This window comes from Delphinapterus leucas, chromosome X, assembly GCF_059928025.1.
Source record: "Delphinapterus leucas isolate spDelLeu-1000000601 "Yukka" chromosome X, BTC_Dleu_Yukka2, whole genome shotgun sequence".
Classification (NCBI taxonomy): domain Eukaryota; kingdom Metazoa; phylum Chordata; class Mammalia; order Artiodactyla; family Monodontidae; genus Delphinapterus; species Delphinapterus leucas.
This window is the reverse complement of record NC_143150.1, coordinates 29,746,412-29,767,167: the sequence shown is the minus strand read 5'-3', so window position 1 is coordinate 29,767,167 and position 20,756 is coordinate 29,746,412. Positions and strand designations below refer to the sequence as shown.

General features: G+C 40.1%; 1 protein-coding gene across 1 annotated transcript; it reads right to left on the bottom strand.

Moving 5' to 3' along the window:
• Positions 1 to 1,622: 1,622 nt before the first annotated feature.
• LOC111169054 (NF-kappa-B-activating protein) lies at positions 1,623 to 20,130 on the bottom strand. The gene is made up of 9 exons (XM_022562969.2): positions 19,593 to 20,130; positions 16,538 to 16,618; positions 12,206 to 12,276; positions 11,887 to 12,024; positions 10,171 to 10,234; positions 8,110 to 8,219; positions 7,937 to 8,012; positions 6,433 to 6,582; positions 1,623 to 3,380 (listed from the first exon to the last, which is right to left on the bottom strand). The coding sequence occupies exons 1-9, from the start codon at positions 19,979 to 19,981 to the stop codon at positions 3,206 to 3,208; spliced, it is 1,254 nt and encodes a 417-aa protein (XP_022418677.1). The 5' UTR covers positions 19,982 to 20,130; the 3' UTR covers positions 1,623 to 3,205.
• Between the last annotated feature and the right edge of the window lie 626 nt (positions 20,131 to 20,756).

The window sequence follows — 20,756 nt, the reverse complement described above, 5'->3', positions numbered from 1 at the left end:
CTCACGCACCAGGAAACAAAGAGGGAAGAAAAAGTCTCTTGCCTCTTCGGCAGGTCCAGACTTTTCCCCGGACTCCCTCCCGGCTAGCCGTGGTGCACTAACCCCTTCAGGCTGTGTTCACGCCGCCAACCCCAGTCCTCTCCCTGCGCTCCAACCGAAGCCCAAGCCTCAGCTCCCAGCCCCGCTTGGCCCGGCAGGTGAGCAGACAAGCCTCGCGGGCTGGTGAGTGCCGGTCGGCCCGATCCTCTGTGCGGGAATCTCTCCGCTTTGCCCCCCGCACCCCTGTTGCTGTGCTCTCCTCCGCGGCCCCGAAGCTTTCCCCCTCCGCCACCCGCAGTCTCCGCCCGCGGAGGGGCTCCCTAGTGTGTGGGAACCTTTCCTCCTTCACAGCTCCCTCCCACTGGTGCAGGTGCCGTCCCTATCCTTTTGTCTCTGTTTATTCTTTTTTCTTTTGCCCTACCCAGGTACGTGGGGACTTTCTTGCCTTTGGGGAGGTCTGAGGTCTTCTGCCAGCGTTCAGTAGGTGTTCTGTAGGAGTTGTTCCACGTGTAGATGTATTTCTGGTGTATCCGTGGGGAGGAAGGCGATCTCCGCGTTTTACTCTTCCGCCATCTTCCCCGCGTCCACTAAGAACTCCTTTATGGCTCTTCATCTTTCGAAAGGACGTCTGGTCTTTGCACTGGGCGCAGGAGGGAAAAAACTGAAGCTCAAAAGCAAAGTGCAGTGACGGGAAGTGGCACATGGTGGCATTTGGGGAAGATGGAGAAAGGGGGCGCTTGGTTGTGGATGGTCTGAGGGCCCGGGAGGGAAGTTTGCCCGGAAAATCCACCGTCAGCCTCAGAGCACCAGTTTACCTGGGATCGTCTCCATCAGGAAAGCCAAAGACCCTCCCCCAAAACAGCTTTGTGGGATGCCTGAGGAACTTTCAGCTGGATTTGAAACCCCTGGACACCGCTTCTGCAAGCTTTGGGGTGTCTCCCTGCTTGGATGGCTCTTTGGAGAAAGGCATCTATTTTTCTCAAGAAGGAGGTCATGTCATCCTAGCTAACTCCGTGCTTTTGGGGCCAGAATTTAAGCTTGTTTTCAGCATTCGCCCGAGAAGTCTCACTGGAATTCTATTTCACATCGGAAGTCAACCCAGGGAGCTCTTATGTGTTTATATGGAGGCAGGAAAGGTCACGGCCTCTGTGGGCAGTGAGGCAGGTGGGATCCTGACATCGGTCACACCAAAGCAATCTCTGTGTGACGGACAGTGGCACTCAGTGACAGTCACCATAAAACAACACATCCTGCACCTGAAACTGGACGCAGACTATAGTTCCACCGCTGGACGGCACCCCCCATCCCCACTGCCCGCACGCAGGAGCATCTGCACATTGGAGGTGTCCCAGCTAATTTGAAAACCCTGAAGCTTCCTGCGTGGAAATCTTTTTGGCTGCCTGAAGAATGTTCAAGTCAACCACGTTCCTGTCCCTGTCACTGAAGCCGCAGAAGTTTGGGGGACTGTCAGTCTGAATGGCTGTCCTGACCACTAACTCAAACCTATCACAAGGCAAGGAAGTTCACCTCCGGAAGCACTGATTACCCAACGCCCCTCCCTCTCCCCTCTCAAGGTCGTTCTTGACTTAAGACACCATCCCGATGGGTTTATTAACAAGTCTCATTTTTAATTCCAATAACACATACCCATCATTTTGGCATTCAGTGCTACATATATATTTTACATAAAAATCCCATTTCTTGAAGAGGATGAACAAATCCTTACATGCTTCTGGTAATATTTTCCACTAAAAGTTTGATGTATTTTAAAGAACATTATTTTCCACTTGTTAAAAAATATATATATCTTTCAAAGCACTTTACAAAAATTTTACATGTGTTAAGATGTTATAATTTATGGGGTTAAATAAATGCAGTGTACTCTTCAAAAGAAAAAACTTTAAAAAAAAAACTTTAAACTATTATAAGGAGAGAGGGCATTTTATAACAGCAAAGTCAGAAATTCCCCATCACTCAGATAATTTAAATTTATCCTAGGCACATAATAATGCAGCTCAAAACAACCTTAACAAAAACAGCCAAAACTTCTACTATCCCCTCCCCCTTCGCTCGTATGTCCTAACAACTAAAGTTTAACAAAAGGAGGGAAGGAAAAAGATCACGATCTCACAGTCCCAGAATTTTCCATTTCCCCCAAACTTAAAAGCCAACAGTAGCCATAAAAAAGTGAGAAAGTGACGGGTTCTATATGAAGTTACAGATTAAACTGAATGACAGATGTAAAAAATAAACTGAAAAGTTTACCAAGGCTTAAAATGAAATCTGCTTATTACAAAGGACAGACTTTAGAAACGTTTAACATCATTTTAGCTTCATCCTTATGAAGCAACCAAGTTAAAACAATGAAAACAATGACTCATTATATTTTTCCTTATTAAACTCCTGATCATTGTTGACTCCCATCCATTTCTAGTATTCGAATAATGATCTAAACACAGCTCAGATGGAAATAATGTACTTACACTGGCACAACAGGAGACTTCCCAATACTTTATATTTGAAATAACCATTTTTAATTAGCCTATTAAGAATTCAACAAGTCTGTGGGTTAGTTTGCTTTTTGGTTTGTTGGTTTTGGGGTGGAGGTAGGGACTAAAATCAAAACACATTACTTCCAGAGCTGACAATAATATTGTAATATACAAGTCAACCTTCAAATTCCAGATTTGCTTTTTTCAGCCGTGCCTTCATTTTGTTAACAAAAGTGGCCTCCTGTGTGTTTCTATCAAGTCCATCTATAACACCTTCAACATAGAGGAATGATAATTTCTCCCAAGTTCAGCTGGTACGGGTTGGGGAGTGGGCACCATGTAGAGCTAATGGGAGCACTGTCCCGTGGTGTGAGAGTGCAGTTTCTCACCTCACCAGCACCTTCTCTCAATGCCACCTCCCCCAACACAGTAGAGTTTCATTCATAATTTGGATTTTTAAACCAGAAGGTTGTTCTGGTCAATCCAAAATAACCCAAAGAGCTTGCTAAAGTTACATCAATAAGCAGCTTTTTATAGAAGGACTGAAAGAATTAATAGAAGGCACAGTAGCACTGTAAAGCTTTTTCAGATCATGGTAATCTTTTTGTGTGTATATATGGAACCCAAACTTTCTTTTTTGTTGTTAAAATGTCTGATGAACAATCAGAAAATCCTTATTTGTCCTCTTTCCCTTTAGTTTTTCTGTATACCATCTCTCGAAAGCTGGCCAGAATCTTGTTTTCTCTCTTTCGTCTCTCTTCTTGGTTAAAGGATGCAAGGGCTCTCTTCTCATCAGCACTATAGATCTGGTTCTCTTTTCGCAGTCGCACAGCCTCCATTCGGCGATGCCTGGAGATAATTTTATTTTTTGGCTTAATTTCTCAGTAATTATTTTCATAGTGCTTCCTCACTAATCCTTTCTTAATACAGAGTAGTCTATTTAAAAAGCCGACAAATAGAATCTGTTTCTGTAATGGGTTAGATTTTCAAAAGATCATTCATTTTATCTGCTGACATGTCCTTTGATTCATTTCTAGTATTCAAATAATGATCTCTGCGGTTCTGTCAATAGGGTGAATGTTATTAATTTCAAATACTAAGGGCCTAAGTCTGGTTCTGTTATTTCCAGTAAAACAACTAGGAACAGGCAAATTATTAAACTTCCTAAGTGATATGTAGACTTGATAGTAGGATAGATAAGATTTAAGTTGTCATCTAGCAGGTGGAACTTCTCCAAAGTTCTAATTTATCATACAACCAAAAGAACCAGGTTTAAATTTACAACTGAATTTTTGGGTGAGTTTTGTGGGTGGATTTAACTTCCTTAGAATTCAGTTGCAGCTCAAAGAAAAGAAAGAAGGGATTTTAGCACAAGGACCAAATCAGTAAAGTATAGGGGTCGAGGCAGAGGGAAACTTTTACATCATCTTCAAAAGATCTGCCTATTTAGAAGGAAAACTTCATGAAAACCTGCCTCTTTTATGTATATGTACCCAATCCTGCACAATCAATTCAAGATGAAGCTTGAACTATACCTAGAAAAACAGAGCCAACTGAGTAAGGAAAAGAGGGGAGAATCATTTCAGGTTAGTGTGAAGGTGGGGGAGTGGCAGGTGGTAAGTCAAGGAGATGACAATGTATTTAGGTTGCTCAGGGTATAGTGAGTAGTTTATCTGGAACGGAAAGTGCCATGTGAATGATGCTGTAATAAACATCAATGTACACATCTCTTAGTACATGGGAAAGATTCTCTTGGATATGTAGGTATGGAGTTGCTGGATCATAAAATATGTGAATGCTCAACTTTCCAAGATAATGTCAGAATGCTTTCCAAAATGGTTGTACCGATTTATACCACCACTGGCAACACTTAAGAGAGCCTGTGGATCCACATCCTCTCAAATGCTTGGGATTGTTAGAACTTTGAACTTTTCTCTATCAAATGGCTGTAAAATGGTATTTCCATATGTTGATTTCCATTTCCAATGATAACAAACATCTTTTTTGTATGTGTAGGCCATATATTTTTTCCTTCTGACAAATGCCTGTTTGTGTCGTTTTCTCACTTTCTTTTGGATTGTTTATAGATATTCTTTAAATACTCTCAATACTAACTATCAGTTGTGTGTATTACAAGATCTTATCCCAGCTTGGAACTTGTCTTTTTACTTATTTTAAGATGTCTTTTGATGAACAAAAGTTCTTATTTTTAACTCAGGCAAATTTATCAATATATTATTTTATAGTTAGTGCATTTTTTTGGTCTTCTTTAAGAAATGCTTCCCCACCCCAAGATCTAATAGAAATCTCCTCATATTTTATACTAAGAGTATTAAAGTTGTTTTTGATGTTTAACTCCTGATCTAGCTGCAATGATTTTTAAATATGGTGATACGGGGTTCTACTTTCAGCTTTTTCCATACAGATAACCATTTTCTTCCTGCTCCATTTATTGCCTAGTTCATTCTTTCCCCACTGATCTGACATACCAGCTCTTTCATATAACGAAATTCCATACATGTATGGCTCTGCCCCTGGGCTCTGTATTTTATTCCGTTGAACAGTTCATTTGTTATGCCACTCTTTCCAAAGTGCTGCAAGCTTCATAATAAGCCCTCATATATGGTAGGGTAAATCACCTTCCTGCTCTTCTTCAGAGAAGTAAGATGGCTATTCTTGGCCCGCTAGTCTAACATATAAATTTTAGAACCATCTTATTACGTTTCATGAAAATCTCAGTTGTGATTTTGATTGGAACTGCACTGAATCTACAGATTAATTTTGGAATAACTGACAACTTTACAATATTGCCTTCCTATTCATGAACATGATACCTCTCCATTTATTTAGGTCTTCTTTAATGTCTCTTAATAATGTCTTATAGCTTTCCCTGTAAAGGTCTTGGACATCTTTTGTGAAGATTTATTCCTAAGTCCTTCATATTCTCTGATACTATTATAAATGTTTTCTTTTTATTTAACTACATTTTCTAGTTCTTTGTTGCTGGTACATAGAAATGCAATTGATTTTTGGGTGTTAACATTATATCCAACTATTTGTTAAACCTTCCTATTATCTGTAATTCATCTGAAGAGTCTTTAGGATTTTCTATGTAAAAAATCATACCATTCACAAAAAATGACAGTGTTATATCCTCTGTTCTAATTCTTATGCCTCTAATTTCTTTTTCTTGTCTTACTGGTCCTTAGATATAATGTTTTCAAATATCAGTCCTCAGAATTCCAAGATTCTGGAGATGCTTCAGGGGTTCCACAAATATTTGCCTCCAATTTCACTTAAAAATGTTTACCCACTTTTAAAAGTTTATGAAGTTTTAAAAAATCCAAAATTCAGTTTGATCTTGGTACTGATACCCTATTAGTTCACTCTCCTTGTTCTTCCTGGGACTTTGCTTTCTCTTCCCAATTTTGTATTCCTTTTCTCATGCTAAAACTGATCTCTGACATAATCCTTTTCTGCTCTTCATTCTCAGAGTCCAGAGAACTAGAGAGTCCAAGTTCTCTGACTCCACAGAGAACTAGAGGCAAACTCAGAAAACAGGAAACACTGTCCTATATAAATGCTTTCCTAACTACCAGAATGCCTCATTCCTCGTGGGGCAGTGATAAATAGCTGAATTTAACTACATCCTCCGGAGAATAAACTATCTGTACCAAAATATGGATTAGGACACTGAAAAGACTGATTCTTTGAAGTTGGAGACACAGCCGAGTTGCATACCTACTTGGAATTTTAGACAACTACATTTATACTAACAAAACCAATATTAAGCCAATATTTATACTTTACTTTTCATTAGGAATGGTCACTTAATGAAAATGTCACCAAAATATAATTTTGGTAGTGAGAAAGGAAACTGACCTCAGTGCCAAGAACATACCTGCTACCACTCATTACGTAACCCGAGCATTCAAATGATGCAATTTCTTCACTTGTCAAGCCAATTTCACCTCTTCGTGGGATACGTTTTCCAGCTTTTACATATTCAGCCATAGCTGCACCTTCACCAGGTAACAGAGCATGGCCATAGCTACAAAGTAATATAGAATTCAGAAAAGGTTCATTATAAAAAGTTCATCATCTAAAGAGAGCACAAAAAACCATTTCTCTCAGAGAACAGTAGGAATAACAGTTGCTGGGCAGCATGCTGGGAAGCCCAATGTAAATTACTTCAACTTAACTAGGGAACACTGCACTGTGATCTATATCACTAACCCAGAAATGCAGAGATACTTTGGAAGAATAAAAGAACTGATGTTAGTGAGCATATATTCATGGTTTGCAATTATGGATCAATTTTCCCCACAGGTATTGCCTTTATTGCTTCTGCCTCCAGTGAACTCCTTTTACCTTTTTCCCTTTAAAAAACAAGTAAAGAAATAATATATCTCAAATTAACATATTTATTAGACTTATAACCAATAATAATGCTATACAGTAACGGTTCTCAAATAACTTTCATTCAAGGGGACTTTGAAAACTACCATCGCTTCATTCAATTCACTGAATTCTTCTTGAATAGCTATTAAACTCAAAGCTTGTAATATAAAAATAATCTCTGTTCTTATGGCACTTACATATTAATAAGGATATAACACTAATACAACGTAGAATATGTAACACATTGCACAAAAGAAAGAAAACGCTATGAGGACTAAAGGATTAAAGAGGGATAGGAGGACTTCCCTGGTGGTGCAGTGGTTAAGAATCCACCTGCCAATGCAGGGGACATGGGTTCGATCCCTGGTCCGGGAAGATCCCACATGCCGTGGAGCAACTAAGCCCATGCGCCACAACTACTGAGCCTATGCTCTAGAGCCCACGAGCCACAACTACTGAGCCCGCGTGCCATAACTACTGAAGCCAGTGCACCTAGAGCCCGTACTCTGCAACAAGGGAAACCACCGCAATGAGAAGCCCGTGCACAGCAATGAAGAGTGGCCCCCGCTCGCTGCAACTAGAGAAAGCCTGCGTGCAGCAACGAAGACCCAATGCAGCCAAAACAAACAAACAAATAAATAAAACAAAGTAAAAAATAAAGAAATAAAAAATAAAGAGGGGTAGGAATCACACCTACCTGTGGAGGGACGATATCGGGAATCAGCATATGCCCCCTCCTTTTGAAAAGGGCTTTGAAGAATGTTAAGCATTTTAACAGGAAGAAATTGGGGGTAGTAAAGAAATCAGGACTGGGGCAAGAAGGGAAGGCACATTGGGGGAAGAAATAAGGTGAAAGTGCACAGTGAATACAGGGAAGTTTTAGTTCAGCTCAGTTGGAACCTGGCGTCTAAATAAGGGAGTAGAGGAAGATAAGCTTGGAAGAGGACGTTAGGACCAAACTTTTGGGAAGTTACTTTAGAGATTATAAACACACTCTTACTTACTTCAAAGGTTTATCATCTTGAGAGGCAAGTGTTTTGGGAGCCTCTGGGCCAATCAAATCTGAGGGTTCTTCAGGCTCTGCACAAAAGATGTTCAGAAACATATTCACATTTTGACTAATCAGTTAATTTAATGTTTTACCTGTTCTGAGTCGAAGTCTATCAGAAGAACCTACTTGATCGGTCCTTCCAGGGATTCTCCAGAAACTCTTCTTGGGACTCTTTAGAACTTGAATCACTGGAATCTTTTCTGCTCTTCTTAGACTTCTTTTTCTTATATTTCTTCCTGTAATGATTATAATTTGATATAAATTGATTTAATATTCCCATGCTAAAGGGCATCTTATTTTTTTCAAGGCAATGAAGGACTGACTGAAATGATCTTGATGCTCAGCTAATTCAAACTTATTAGAGAAGAACTTTAATTTAAAAAATCTAACTTATTTAACCAAATCATGTTTCACTATAAAAAAAAGATCCCGAGGCTTCCCTGGTGGCACAGTGGTTAAGAATCTGCCTGCCAATGCAGGGGACACAGGTTTGAGCCCTGGTCCAGGAAGATCCCACATGCCACAGGGCAAGTAAGCCCGTGCGCCACAACTACTGAGCCTGCACTCTAGCGCCCATGCGCCAAAACTACTGAGCCTGTGCTCTAGAGCCTGTGAGCCGCAACGAGAGAAGCCACCGCAATAAGCCCGCGGGCACTGCAACGAAGAGTAGCCCCTGCTCACCAAAACTAGAGAAAGCCTGCGCGCAGCAACAAAGACCCAATGCAGCCAAAAATAAATAAATTTATTAAAAAAAAAAAAGAAGATCCCTAAGGGAACAATAAAATACAGTTCTCATGTTGTAGAAAGATAGCAGAAATAAAGCAGTTTAAAAAATAGCTCTTGGGTTTCCCTGGTGGCGCAGTGGTTAAGAACCCGCCTGCCAATGCAGGGGACATGGGTTCGAGCCCTGGTCTGGGAAGATCCCACATGCCATGGAGCAACTAAGCCCATGTGCCACATCTAGTGAGCCTGCGCTCTGGAGCCCGTGAACCACAACTACTTAAGCCCGCGTGCCACAGCTACTGAAGCCCATGCGCCTAGAGACCGTGCTCCGCAACAAGAGAAGCCACCACAATGAGCAGCCCGCGCACGGCAACAAAGAGTAGCCTCCGCTCACTGCAACTAGAGAAAGTCCATGCACAGCAACGAAGACCCAATGCAGCCAAAAATAAATAAATAAAATAAATAAATTTATTTAAAAAATTAAAAAAAAATAAAAAACAGCTCTTACCAATTTGAACATCAACAATTTTCAGTGTAATGGATTAAAATACATCAAATGTTTGAATTCTTGGGTTCATAATGATACTAAAAAACCCCAACTCATTTATTTGAAAACTCATAAAACAAAAAAAGTAAGCAATTATTCTGCCCTTACTATACCAACTATACTTCAGAGTAACCAAATAGTTAATGAGGGTAGGTTTCTCATATAGCATTATTCTACCTAATACATGAAGAAAGAAAGCCAGAAGTAGACCATCACCATTTGGCAATGATATAAGGGACCTAGACAATGACCAGTGATGCCAGTTAATATGACAAAAAGAGACAACCAGACATTATCTGCCTCCTGCTGCAAGTACACAGCACCGCCTATGAAGTATTCCTGCCAGAAACTCAAATCTGAACCTTATCAAGTGTCTAGACCTAACTGTCAATCTACAGGAAATACAAAGGACAGAAAACATGTTAAAAGAACACTGTAAGAATACAACCAGCAAAATCCATACCGCAGGAAACCCTCCAGGACAAATGATTTTGTTTCTGCTACAAAAAAACTGCAGGAACAAAAAGGGAAGGGGAAGCTATCTATTTCAAGAGATGTAAGAGACATATCAACCAATCACAATTTATGTACATTGTCTGGATCCTAATTTGAATAAACTATACCAAAAACTACTGAGAATTGAATGAACAATTACTGTTAAACATTTTAGGCGGATTAACAGTATTGTACTTTTTTTCTTTAAAAGAATGCCTATCTTTTAGAGAAACTCGCAGCTTTATGGATGAAATGATATCTGGTATTGGTTTCAAATAATGGGGGTGTAGGCAGCAGAGACTGCCAATGAGTTGATAATTGTTCAAGCTGGGTGATGGTTACATGGAGGTCCATTACACTATTTTATATAATTTTCTATATTTTTGAACTTTTCCATAATAAAAATAAAGAAAAAAACAGACGATCTGCGTTTCTTCTTCTTTTCCTTTTTCTTGGCTTTCTTTGCTCTCCTTTTTGTATCTTCATCTGCAAATTAAAGCACATTATAATTAAAAAATTTTTTAACTCTAAAACCCCAATACTCTTGAGTAGATAAATATCTTATTACTCTTCCATTTGTTGTTACAGAGAAATTAATTCATTCAAATTCATTCAAACATTTATTTCTACTTGTTAGGAAATGTGCTAGGCACAGGGGACATAGAAATTAAAGTTGCATTTGGTTATATAGGGTATTATTATTAACCTTATTGCATGAGATAATAGTATTGTGGTTAGATACAAAAATGTCCTTATTGTTTAGAGGTGTAGAGAAATATTTAGGGTGGCAGTGTGATATTTGTAATTTGCCTTGACTATCTCAACAAAAAAATCCCTATTTGAAGCAAATACGTCAAAATGCTAACAAATGTTAAACCTGAGTGACAAGTACTGTACATGGCATTAATTATACTACTCCCTTTAGTTTTCTCAATGTTTGAATATTTTCATGATGTGTGTGTTTGGAGGTTTGCTTTCCAGGAGCTCATTCTAGTGGAGAAGACATAGGGAAAGAGGCGAATCTGAGTGAGAGGGAAGCATGGGGTGCTCTGGGCATACAGAGGAGTCTCAAAATCAGGCTGATTTGGGGATAGTGGTTGAGGAACGGTTGACCAGGAAAAGGTGACTCTTAAGCTAGTTCTTTTTAAAATCAGTTTCATTACAAAAGTAATGCATGCCCATCATAGCAATGAGTAAGCCAAGCCGCGTGCAGGGAGACACCAACATTGTAGGCAGACGGACTCTCTGTATTAAGCGACAGAGTCAAGAGAAAGGACGTGCAGTATCAAGGAGATGGAAAGTCATTCTTAGGCCAAAGAGGACGCTGCAGGAGAGCCACAGGGTACGTGTGATTTGAGAGATCAATTGGGATCTGACTTTACCCTGAAGGCCATGGAGAACTGCGGAAGGATTTTAAGTAGGGACCGCCATGCTCAGATCTGCGCTTCAAGAAAGCTCAGCCTTCCAGCAGTGAGGAAGAAAGGTGACAGTGAGGGCCAGGAAACCCAGGTGACACCAGAGGAAGGGGTGCCTTAGTGTAACGTGTCCCCAGAGGAGGCACCCTCTGTCAGTCATCAGCCAGGAGAGGGCACAAAAAGGTGACTTTTTTGTGATGTGCCGCCCCACAGGAAGTGTGATACATAAATCAGCTGCTGGCCAGAGGGAGTCCCCTATGGTGTACCTTTTTGAAAATTGCACAAAGGTGCCCACTAAGTGTGAGAATCTCACAAAAGAGCTGCTCCACTGGGCTGAGGCAGCCCCCTGTGGCTTGGTTTAGCACCACACGTCTCACAGACTAACCCCAACATGGTTCGGTGCCACATGCCTCGTACAGCTACACACAACCAATCTGGAGTCACACGGCTTAGGTTTGAATCCCAACTGTGTGGCCTTGGGGCGGTACTTATAACCTGCTCTGGGCCTCCATGTCTCCATCTCTAAGATGTGTCCTACAGTGACTGTGTGGATTAAATAGCAATAATGCGTATCAAGCACTTAGCAGGGTGCCCAACACCAAGTCAGTGAGTGTTCAAAACTCTTGGCTATTATTGTTTTTAAGAACCTTCTTCTAAAATAAGCTTTCAAGAAGTACAACTAGTTTTGAAGCAAGGCTCACAGAAGGATGTTGGCTTTCTTACCACTGGAGTCTGTTTCAGAATCAGAGTCACTGTCACTATCATCAGAATACTTCTTGTGTTTTCTTTTAGATGATTTTTTCTTCCTCTTTTTCTTGGACCTTTCTTTTGAATGACTAGACTTCTTCTTCTTCTTTTCTTCTACATAAAATACAAATAAAAAACTAACTTCTAAAGAAGTATTTCTGAGCATCAATTTTATTGTATTAAAAATACTGAAAAGGAATTGATGACAGGCGATTTGAGTAAAGTCTAATGTTCAACTATTTATAAACGTATTTTTTAAACTTCTCAATAAAAAAGTCCTATATTTAAAAAATACCTTCTGAAGTAGAAGCTGAAGTGGTACTTTTCTTTGGCTCTTCGTCCTCTACTGGTGTATGTTCATCAGAGCTGAATTTAAAGAAAACTGTAGTAAGAATCAGGAAAGTGATAAAATATGGACCACGGAGTATAAAAATACATACTTAAAAATTTTCAGTAACAAATTGATTGTCCAAGAACCATTCAAAGCCAGCACCGGACTGCTTTTGTAACAGTACAGCTTATCGGCCAACCACCTTCATAATAGTAGAATAATCATTTACATTTGCATAAAGCTTTCGAGTTAACAAAATGCTATTCACACTGAAAGCAGCATGAAGGATTTATATTTTCGAAGAAACCACAAGGCAAATGCAGGGAAACAGGAACCATAAGGAAAGAGGAGAGAAACTGGAGATAAGAAGGCTGAGGGAAGACTTCATAATTTCATTCTACTTGTGGAACAGACATACGGTAGAGCAGCAACTGTTCTGTCTCCCCAGAGCAAGAATCTAACACACTACAGCTACAGAGATTTCATCCTGTTGTAAGAGAATTCTGAAAATGAGTGTTATTAACATTCTACAATAGCTTAAAAAGGGAATTTCCATATCACAGTCTTTTCCTCTGAAGATCACATATGGAATAATTTAGAAATTGCCTAGAAAATTATTTTTAGGATTCCTTTCAACTCTAATTCTTTGAGTATTCTTTTAAAATAAATAAATTTATTTATTTATTTTTATTTTTGGCTGCGTTGGGTCTTCATTGCTGCGCGTGGGCTTTCTCTAGTTGCGGCGAGCAGGGCCTACTCTCTGTTATGGTGCGCGGGCTTCTCATTGCGATGGCTCCCCTTGTTGCAGAGCACAGGCTCTAGGCACGCAGGCTTCAGTAGTTGTGGCTCATGGGCTCTAGAGTGCAGGCTCAGTAGTTGTGGCACACGGGCTTAGTTGCCCTGCGGCACATGGGATCTTCTCGGTCCAGGGCTCAAGCCCATGTCCCCTGTATTGGCAGGGAGATTCTTAACCACTACGCCACCAGGAAGCCCTCTTTGAGTATTTTAAAGGCACCTGTTAGAACAAGTTTCAGTATCTCAACATAATAAAAACAATATATGACAAGCCCACAGTTAACATCATACTCAATGGTGAAAAGCTAAACAAGACAAGGATAGCCACTCTCACCACTTTTATTCAACATAGTATTGGAAGTCCTAGCCAGAGCAATTAGGCAAGAACAAGAAATAAAAGGCACCCAAATTGGAAAGGAAGAAGTAAAACTGTCCTTATTTGCAGATGACATGATATTATATATAGAAAATCCCAAAGACTCCACCAAAAGACTGTCAGCACCAATAAATGAATTCAGTAAAGTTGCAGGATACAAAATCAATACACAGAAATTCGTTGCATTTCTATACACTAATAACGAATTATCAGAAAATGAAACTAAGAATACAATTCCATCAAAAAGAATAAAATACCTAGAAATAAATTTAACCAAGGAGGTGGAAGACTTGTACACTGAAAACTATAAGACATTGATGAAATAAATTGAAGAAGACACAAAGAAATGGATTTTCTATGCTCACAGATTGGAAGAATTAATATTGTTAAAATATCCATACTACCCAAAGCAATCTACAGATTCAATGAAATCCCTACCAAAATTCCAATGGTATTTTTTCACAGAAATAGAACAAACAGTCCTAAAATCTGCATGAAACCACAAAAGACCCTGAATAGCCAAAGCAATCTCGAGCAAGAAGAACAAAGCTCGAGGCATCATGCTCCCTGATTTCAAACTATACTACAAGGCTACAGTAATCAGAACAGTATGGTACTGCCATAAACACAGACATATAGATCAATGGAACAAAACAGACAGCCCAGAAATAAATCCATGTATATATGGTCAATTAATTTATGATAAAGGAGCCAATAATATACAATGAGGAAAGGACAGTCAGTTCAATAAATGGTGCTGGGAAAACTGGAGAGCTACATGCAAAAGAATGAAATGGACCACTATCTTACACCATTACACAAAAATTAACTCAAAATGGATTAAAGACTTGAATGTAAAACCTGAAACCATAAAACTCCTAGAAGAAAACATAGGTGGTAAGCTCCCTGACATAGGTCTTGGCAATGATTTTTTGGATTTGACACCAAAAGCAACGGTAACAAAAGCAAAAATCAGTAAGTGTGACTATATCAAACTAAAAAGCTTCTGCACAGCAAAGGAAACCATCAACAAAATGAAAAGGAACCTACTGAATGGGAGAAAATATTTGCAAATCATATCTGATGAGGGGTTAATATCCAAAATATATAAAGAATTCATACAACTCAATAGCAAACAAACAAACAATGTGATTTAAAAATAGGCAGAGGATCTGAATAGACATTTTTCCAAAGAAGACACACAGATGGCCAATAGGTACATAAAAAGATGCTCATCATCACTAGTGATCAGGGAAATGCAAATCAAAACCAAAATGAAATATCACTTCACACCCGTTAGGATGAATATTATCAAAGAGACAGGAGATAACAAGTGTTGGTGAGGATGTGGAGAAGAGGGAACACTTGTACCCTGTTAGTGGGACTATAAATTGGTACAGCCATTATAGAATCCAGTATGGATGTTCTTCAAAAAATTAAAAATTGAACTACCATATAATCCAACAATCCCACTTCTGGATATATATCTGAAGGAAATGAAATCAGCATCTCAAAGAGATATCTGCATTCTCATGCTCATTGCAGCATTATTTACAATAGCTAATATATAGAAACAACCAAATATCCATGAACAGGTGAATGGATAAAAAAGAACTGTGAGAAATATACACACACACACACACACACACACACACACCACAGTAGAATATTATTCATCCTTAAAAAGGAAAGAATCTTGCCATTTTAGACAACATGGATGGACTGTGAGGGCATTTGCTAAATGAAATAAGTCAGACAGAGAAAGACAAATATCATATAATCTCACTTATATGTGAACTCTAAAAAACAAAAAACAAAAAACCAGCAAGCTCACAGATACAGAGAACAGAATGATGGTTGCCAGTGGGTGGGGCATGGGTAAAATGTGTGAAGGGTATAAAAAAGTACAAACTTCTAGTTATAAAATAAATAAGTCCTGGGGATGTAATGTATAGCATGGCAACTACAGTTAATAATACTGGGGCTTCCCTGGTGGTGCAGTGGTCAAGAATCCGTCTGCCAATGCAGAGGACACGGGTTCGAGCCTGGTCCGGGAAGCACGTGCCGCGGAGCAACTAAGCCCATGCGCCACAACTACTAAGCCTGCGCTCTAGAACCCGCGAGCCGCAACTACTGAAGCCCGCACGCCTAGAGCCTGTGCTCTGCAACAAGAGAAGCCACCGCAGTGAGAAGCCCGCGCAGCGCAACAAAGAGTAGCCCCCGCTCGCTGCAACTAGAGAAAGCCCATGCACAGCAAAAAAGACCCAACTCAGCCAAAAATTAAAATAAAATAATAATAATACTGTATTGCATATTTGCAAGTTGCTAAGAAAGTAAATCTTAGAAGTTCTCATCACAAGAAAAAAAATTTTATAACTATGTATGGTAATGGATGTTAACTAGACTTATTGTGGTGATTGTTTTGCAATATATACAAATATCAAATCATTATGTTGTATGTCTGAAACTAATACTGTATGTCAATTATACCTCAATAAAAAAAATAACAGGTGGTGGGAAAAATAATTTTTTAAGAAGAAAAAAGAACTTTCAGATAATAATGCTTTATCACCCTGTTACAAATAACAGGTTTACCTGTCAAGCACATTGTCTCAACTCAATCTAAAGAAAACACAGAAATAAAGGAGAGGGAAGAAGCAGCTTATGAACAACACCAAAGAGAAAAAAAAATAGGCAAAAAGAAAAAGCATTAGGCCTTCAACAATACTGTATGCAGGAAACTAAACAAACCCATATCAGTATATTCATTTAAAAAATGCTTTGTAATGCTAATGTATGACATGCAATCAGTTACGGGATTGAGAAAAAATAATTCAAAATAAGATAAATGTATTTGTTTCAACACTGAACCCTTCTATGAATAGGAAATTAGCACCTCATGAATTACAGCTTAAAGAGAACAATTAGCATGCTAAAATCCACTAGGAGCATGTTTTAATCCTTAGGTATGTTCAATTTTTTTAAAACTTAAGGAGTAGAATAGCATAAATCACAAGAAAGAGGAAAAAAAGAGCTGTAGTTAAAGTTCTTAACAAAAAATTTGACAATAGACTCTGGATTTAAACAAATGTTGCATTTAAAAAATATATTTTTAAATCACTTACTCTGGTTCTGGATTCTTTGGAGAAAGTCCCCATACTTCAGGAGCTCCCAATTCTCCAATCCTCTCTCTCTCACTTAATCTCCTAGAAGAGATAAGCAGGTAAATTATAACACCATGGCTAAACTGTTTCCTAAATATATAATAAAAGTCAAAGGAGTCCAGTTAAGTTCCATTTTCCCTTTACAGTTTAAACTTTAAACTAATAAAAACTTGGTTTAAATGTAAACTCAACACTTAGGATCTGATGTTCTGACAGTACTATCAAATGGTACAGACTACAGACAGCCTGACAGGCCAGGCCAGAAATTCAGCCTGGGAGGCTGTCGAGTGTGTCCCTTCCACCGCATGCATGACATAGCTCCTAATTGCTCCTTTCACCTTCTGCAATATGTGACAGAGACAGTCTTACATTTGGAAATAACTTCATTTGTTTATGTATCCTTATGAAAGTAAAGAGAATTCTCTACTTTTGATAAGGTCAAAACTTCTGTTTTCAGAAACTCAGGAATTAATGAAGAAAATAACAACAAAGCATTAGAAGTAGAAAATAAAAGGAGCTCTGAAAGTGAAAGAAAAGTTTTATTTGACAAAAACTGTACTCAATTAGATACAGCACTTGTTTTCTCTGATTTCCCTTTAATTCCTTTTTCAAAAAGGAGTAAATCCTCTATCTACTCTTGGAAGACACAAAATTTTTTGTTTTGTCTTATGTTTGTGATTTCTTCTCTTAATTTTTGATATTACTCATAAACACACACACAAAACACAAAACAACTAAGGCTTAATTCCTCAAAGTTTAGCTGCTGTGATGCTACTTGTTTAAAAAAAAACCTTACAAAATAAATATAATTGGTTTGATTTTTTAAAAATAAATTATTTTCCTTCTTTATTCAGGGTAAAAGGTGTAATCAGGCAGAGTCAGACTCAGGTTTCCCACTTGAAGTAACATGGACCTGGAGTCTGTCATACAGAGTGAAGTAAGTCAGAAAGAGAAAAACAAATACCCTATGCTAACACATATATATGGAATCTAAAAAAAAAAAAAAGAATGGTCATGAAGAACCTAAGGGCAGGACGGGAATAAAGAAGCAGACCTACTGGAGAATGGACTTGAGGACACGGGGACGGGGAAGGGTAAGCTGGGACGAAGTGAGAGAGTGGCATGGACATATACACACTTCCAAATGTAAAACAATTAGCTAGTGAGAAGCAGCCGCATAGCACAGGGAGATCAGCTGGGTGCTTTGTGACCACCTAGAGGGATGGGATGGGTGGGTGGGATAGGGAGGGTGGGAGGGAGACGCAAGAGGGAGGAGATATGGGGATATATGTATACGTATAGCTGATTCACTTTGTTATAAAGCAGAAACTAACACACCATTGTAAAGCAATTATACTCCAATAAAGATTAAAAAAAATCTAATAAGGGACATACTTATAGCCAAATTTTGAATATATACATATAGGACAAAGAATGCCTAACAGGCTGAAAAAAGCAAGCAGTCAAGTTCTTATCCCTCCCACCACCTGACTTCATCTGTACTCTTAAGATAAATTATTTATCTTCTAAATGTACAAATGCAAATTTCATCCAAGGAATTCTGACATCTTTTGGTGAAGAATGTCTAATAAGAAAACTGGATGCTTTTTGATCGACATAGCCTGGGGGTAACTTTCTGGAAATTCTAATTTGGAAAAGTAGGTCTCCAACCTAACTCAGGACTGTTTGTACTGTTTCTGCTCCCATGCCCAGAACACTAACAGCTAACACTTAAGGAGTATTTATTATGTTCCAGGCACTAAGTCATTACAACTCTTAAAAAGCTTTCGTGCTATTTTATCCCCTTTTAAATGGTGAAGAAATGAAACTCAGAGAGGTTAAGTGACTTGCCCAAGGTCACACAACTATTAAGCAGCAAAGGATGGCTTCAAACTTAGGCAGTCTGATTCTGGAGCCTGTCCTCTTCATCACTACATTTTACTACCTCCCACTGCTGGAAGAAAAAGATTCATGAAGACATCTCTCACCTGTTGGAACCTTAACCTGCTCCTAAATGCCTGTTATACTTTTTAATTTCTTGGTTTTTAAAAAACACATACAGTGTGGTAAAGCACTCAGTACAGTAACTGATACACAATTTAACAACCAATAAGTCTTAGATATTAAGACTTACAAAGCATATAATAACTATATATGAAGTATAACCTTTAAAAATTGTGAATCACTATATTGTACACCTGTAACTTAAAACACTGTACATCAACTATAATTCAATTTTTAAAAAGTAAAAAAAATTTTTTAAACTTACAAAGCAATAATTATAACCCTTTTCCTTTCTCCTTCTTAAACTATTCATTTTCCACTCCAATACTCAGTCTCATTAGAGGAGATCTGATCTCACCCTGACCTAATTTCTCATGGTCAAGATTGAGACCACTTAACAAGATCTTTCTTAGTGTAGTCCAATCTACAGTTTAGCAGATCACTTTTTCTACATTTATTCAAACATCTTGTTTCAGAGGTTTTCCTCCCCTCCAATTTAAGCCTTAATCTCAACCCTCCCCAAATCGCTACAAAACAATTCCACTCACTTACCCTATCATCTCAAACCTGTTTGATCATTCAACAAGCAAAAGTTGCGCGCCTACAAACTGGTAGGCACTGTGAATTTTGTGATCAATAAAACCGGGCTCCTACTTTCCATGAGCTCAGTCTAGTGGGGAATAAAACATGCTCACGAATGATAACGACACACCAAGTAAATGCTATAATTCCGGGACGTCTGAGGCTCTTGGCCATGTCCGCTACAAGCCAGGAGGCAGGAGGGGGTTGCGGGAGGCCAGCGCACTAGATGAAGGGGCCCGGGGATGAGTGAAAACCTAGGGTAGAAAAGGCGAATAAGCTGTTATCGTGGGTGGACTGAAGGAAGGGATGAAAATGGGCGCAAGTCAGGGAGAGAGAGCGAAATGGGTATAGTCGGGAGCAAGATGAACGATAAATCGGACACTAAAGGCTAGTGGGCTCACGAAAGATAAGGTACGTTCGTCTCACTCACTTCTGCCGCAGGCTCTCTTCCCTCTCCTTGTCCAGGAGGCTAGGCCATGGCTTGTCGCTCCCGTAGGGGCGTGAGTAGCCGCCATAATAGGCGGACGAGGAGGCAGAAGCGAAAGGGGCGCCCCGCGGCGCGGAGGGCCGCTCTCGAGAGCGTGACCGCGAGCGGGAGCGGTAGGACTGGTTTCGGGAGCCTTGGTTGGGGCCACTCAGTTGATGGCTAAGGCCATTCCGGTCCCCGGACCGAGAGCAAGAGTGCGAGCGAGAGCGGCGGCCCCGCGGGGAGCGAGAGGATTTGCTGGGCTTAGGGCTCTTCGAAGAACTGCGACGCTTCTTCCCCCCGGAGCCCGAGGCCTCCCACTCCGGGCTGCGGGAGCCAGACACCGGAGCCATAGCTGTTGCTGGGTCCCCGAAGCCGTGGGAGAAGGGGGCGCTCTCGCGAGCTGGGAAGATATCCGTTGCCTTGGCTCCCAGGACCAGCAGCCGCGACACCACCCGAGCCCGAGAAAACCTTGGAAACAGTTCCGAGTACGTCGGCAAATTCCTTCCCCGGACGTAGGCGGTCCTGCCAATGGGACGGGATGTGTGTATCCGTATAAAGAAGCCGGTGGGGCAACTAGGTCGCCTCATCCTTTGGGTTCCGACTGAGGCTGCTCAAATCTAAGCCCTACTGGAGACCTTGTACTTTTTTTTTTTTTTTTTTGGCGGTACGCGGGCCTCTCACTGCTGCGGCCAGTGAGAGGCGCTCCGGACGCGCAGGCTCAGCTGCCATGGCTCACGGGCCTAGCCGCTCCGCAGCACATGGGATCCTCCCAGACCGGGGCACGAACTCGTGTCCCCTGCATCGACAGGCGGACCCTCAACCACTGCGCCACCAGGGAAGCCCGAGACCTTGTACTTTTTTCAGCTTTGAGTTGAAATAGTTGAAGGGAAGGACGACAGGCCACAGGACACATGTCACTGAGCGGCCGTATGAACAATAAGTACGTTGTAACTAAATAAGTAAATAAATAAATGTGTCTATGTATGTATGTATAAGTGCGCGTGCACGCGCGCGTGCACACACACACACACTTCTTTTTTCTTTACAATTCCAAGCAAATTAAAGGGGGTTTATCTAAATTGGTGGAGAGCTACAATGTCTAAGCCCCATATTGGCCAGTTAGCT

Bases quoted from the DNA above. Each gene is read 5' to 3' on its own strand.
- LOC111169054 (XM_022562969.2), bottom strand. From the start codon at position 19,981: ATGGCTCCGGTGTCTGGCTCCCGCAGCCCGGAGTGGGAGGCCTCGGGC. The intron at 16,619-19,592 runs GTGAGTGAGACG...TATCTCTTCTAG, and splicing joins GAAGAGAGCCTGCGGCAGAA to GAGATTAAGTGAGAGAGAGA. The intron at 8,013-8,109 runs GTAGGTTCTTCT...TCTTTTGTGCAG, and splicing joins TCCCTGGAAGGACCGATCAA to AGCCTGAAGAACCCTCAGAT.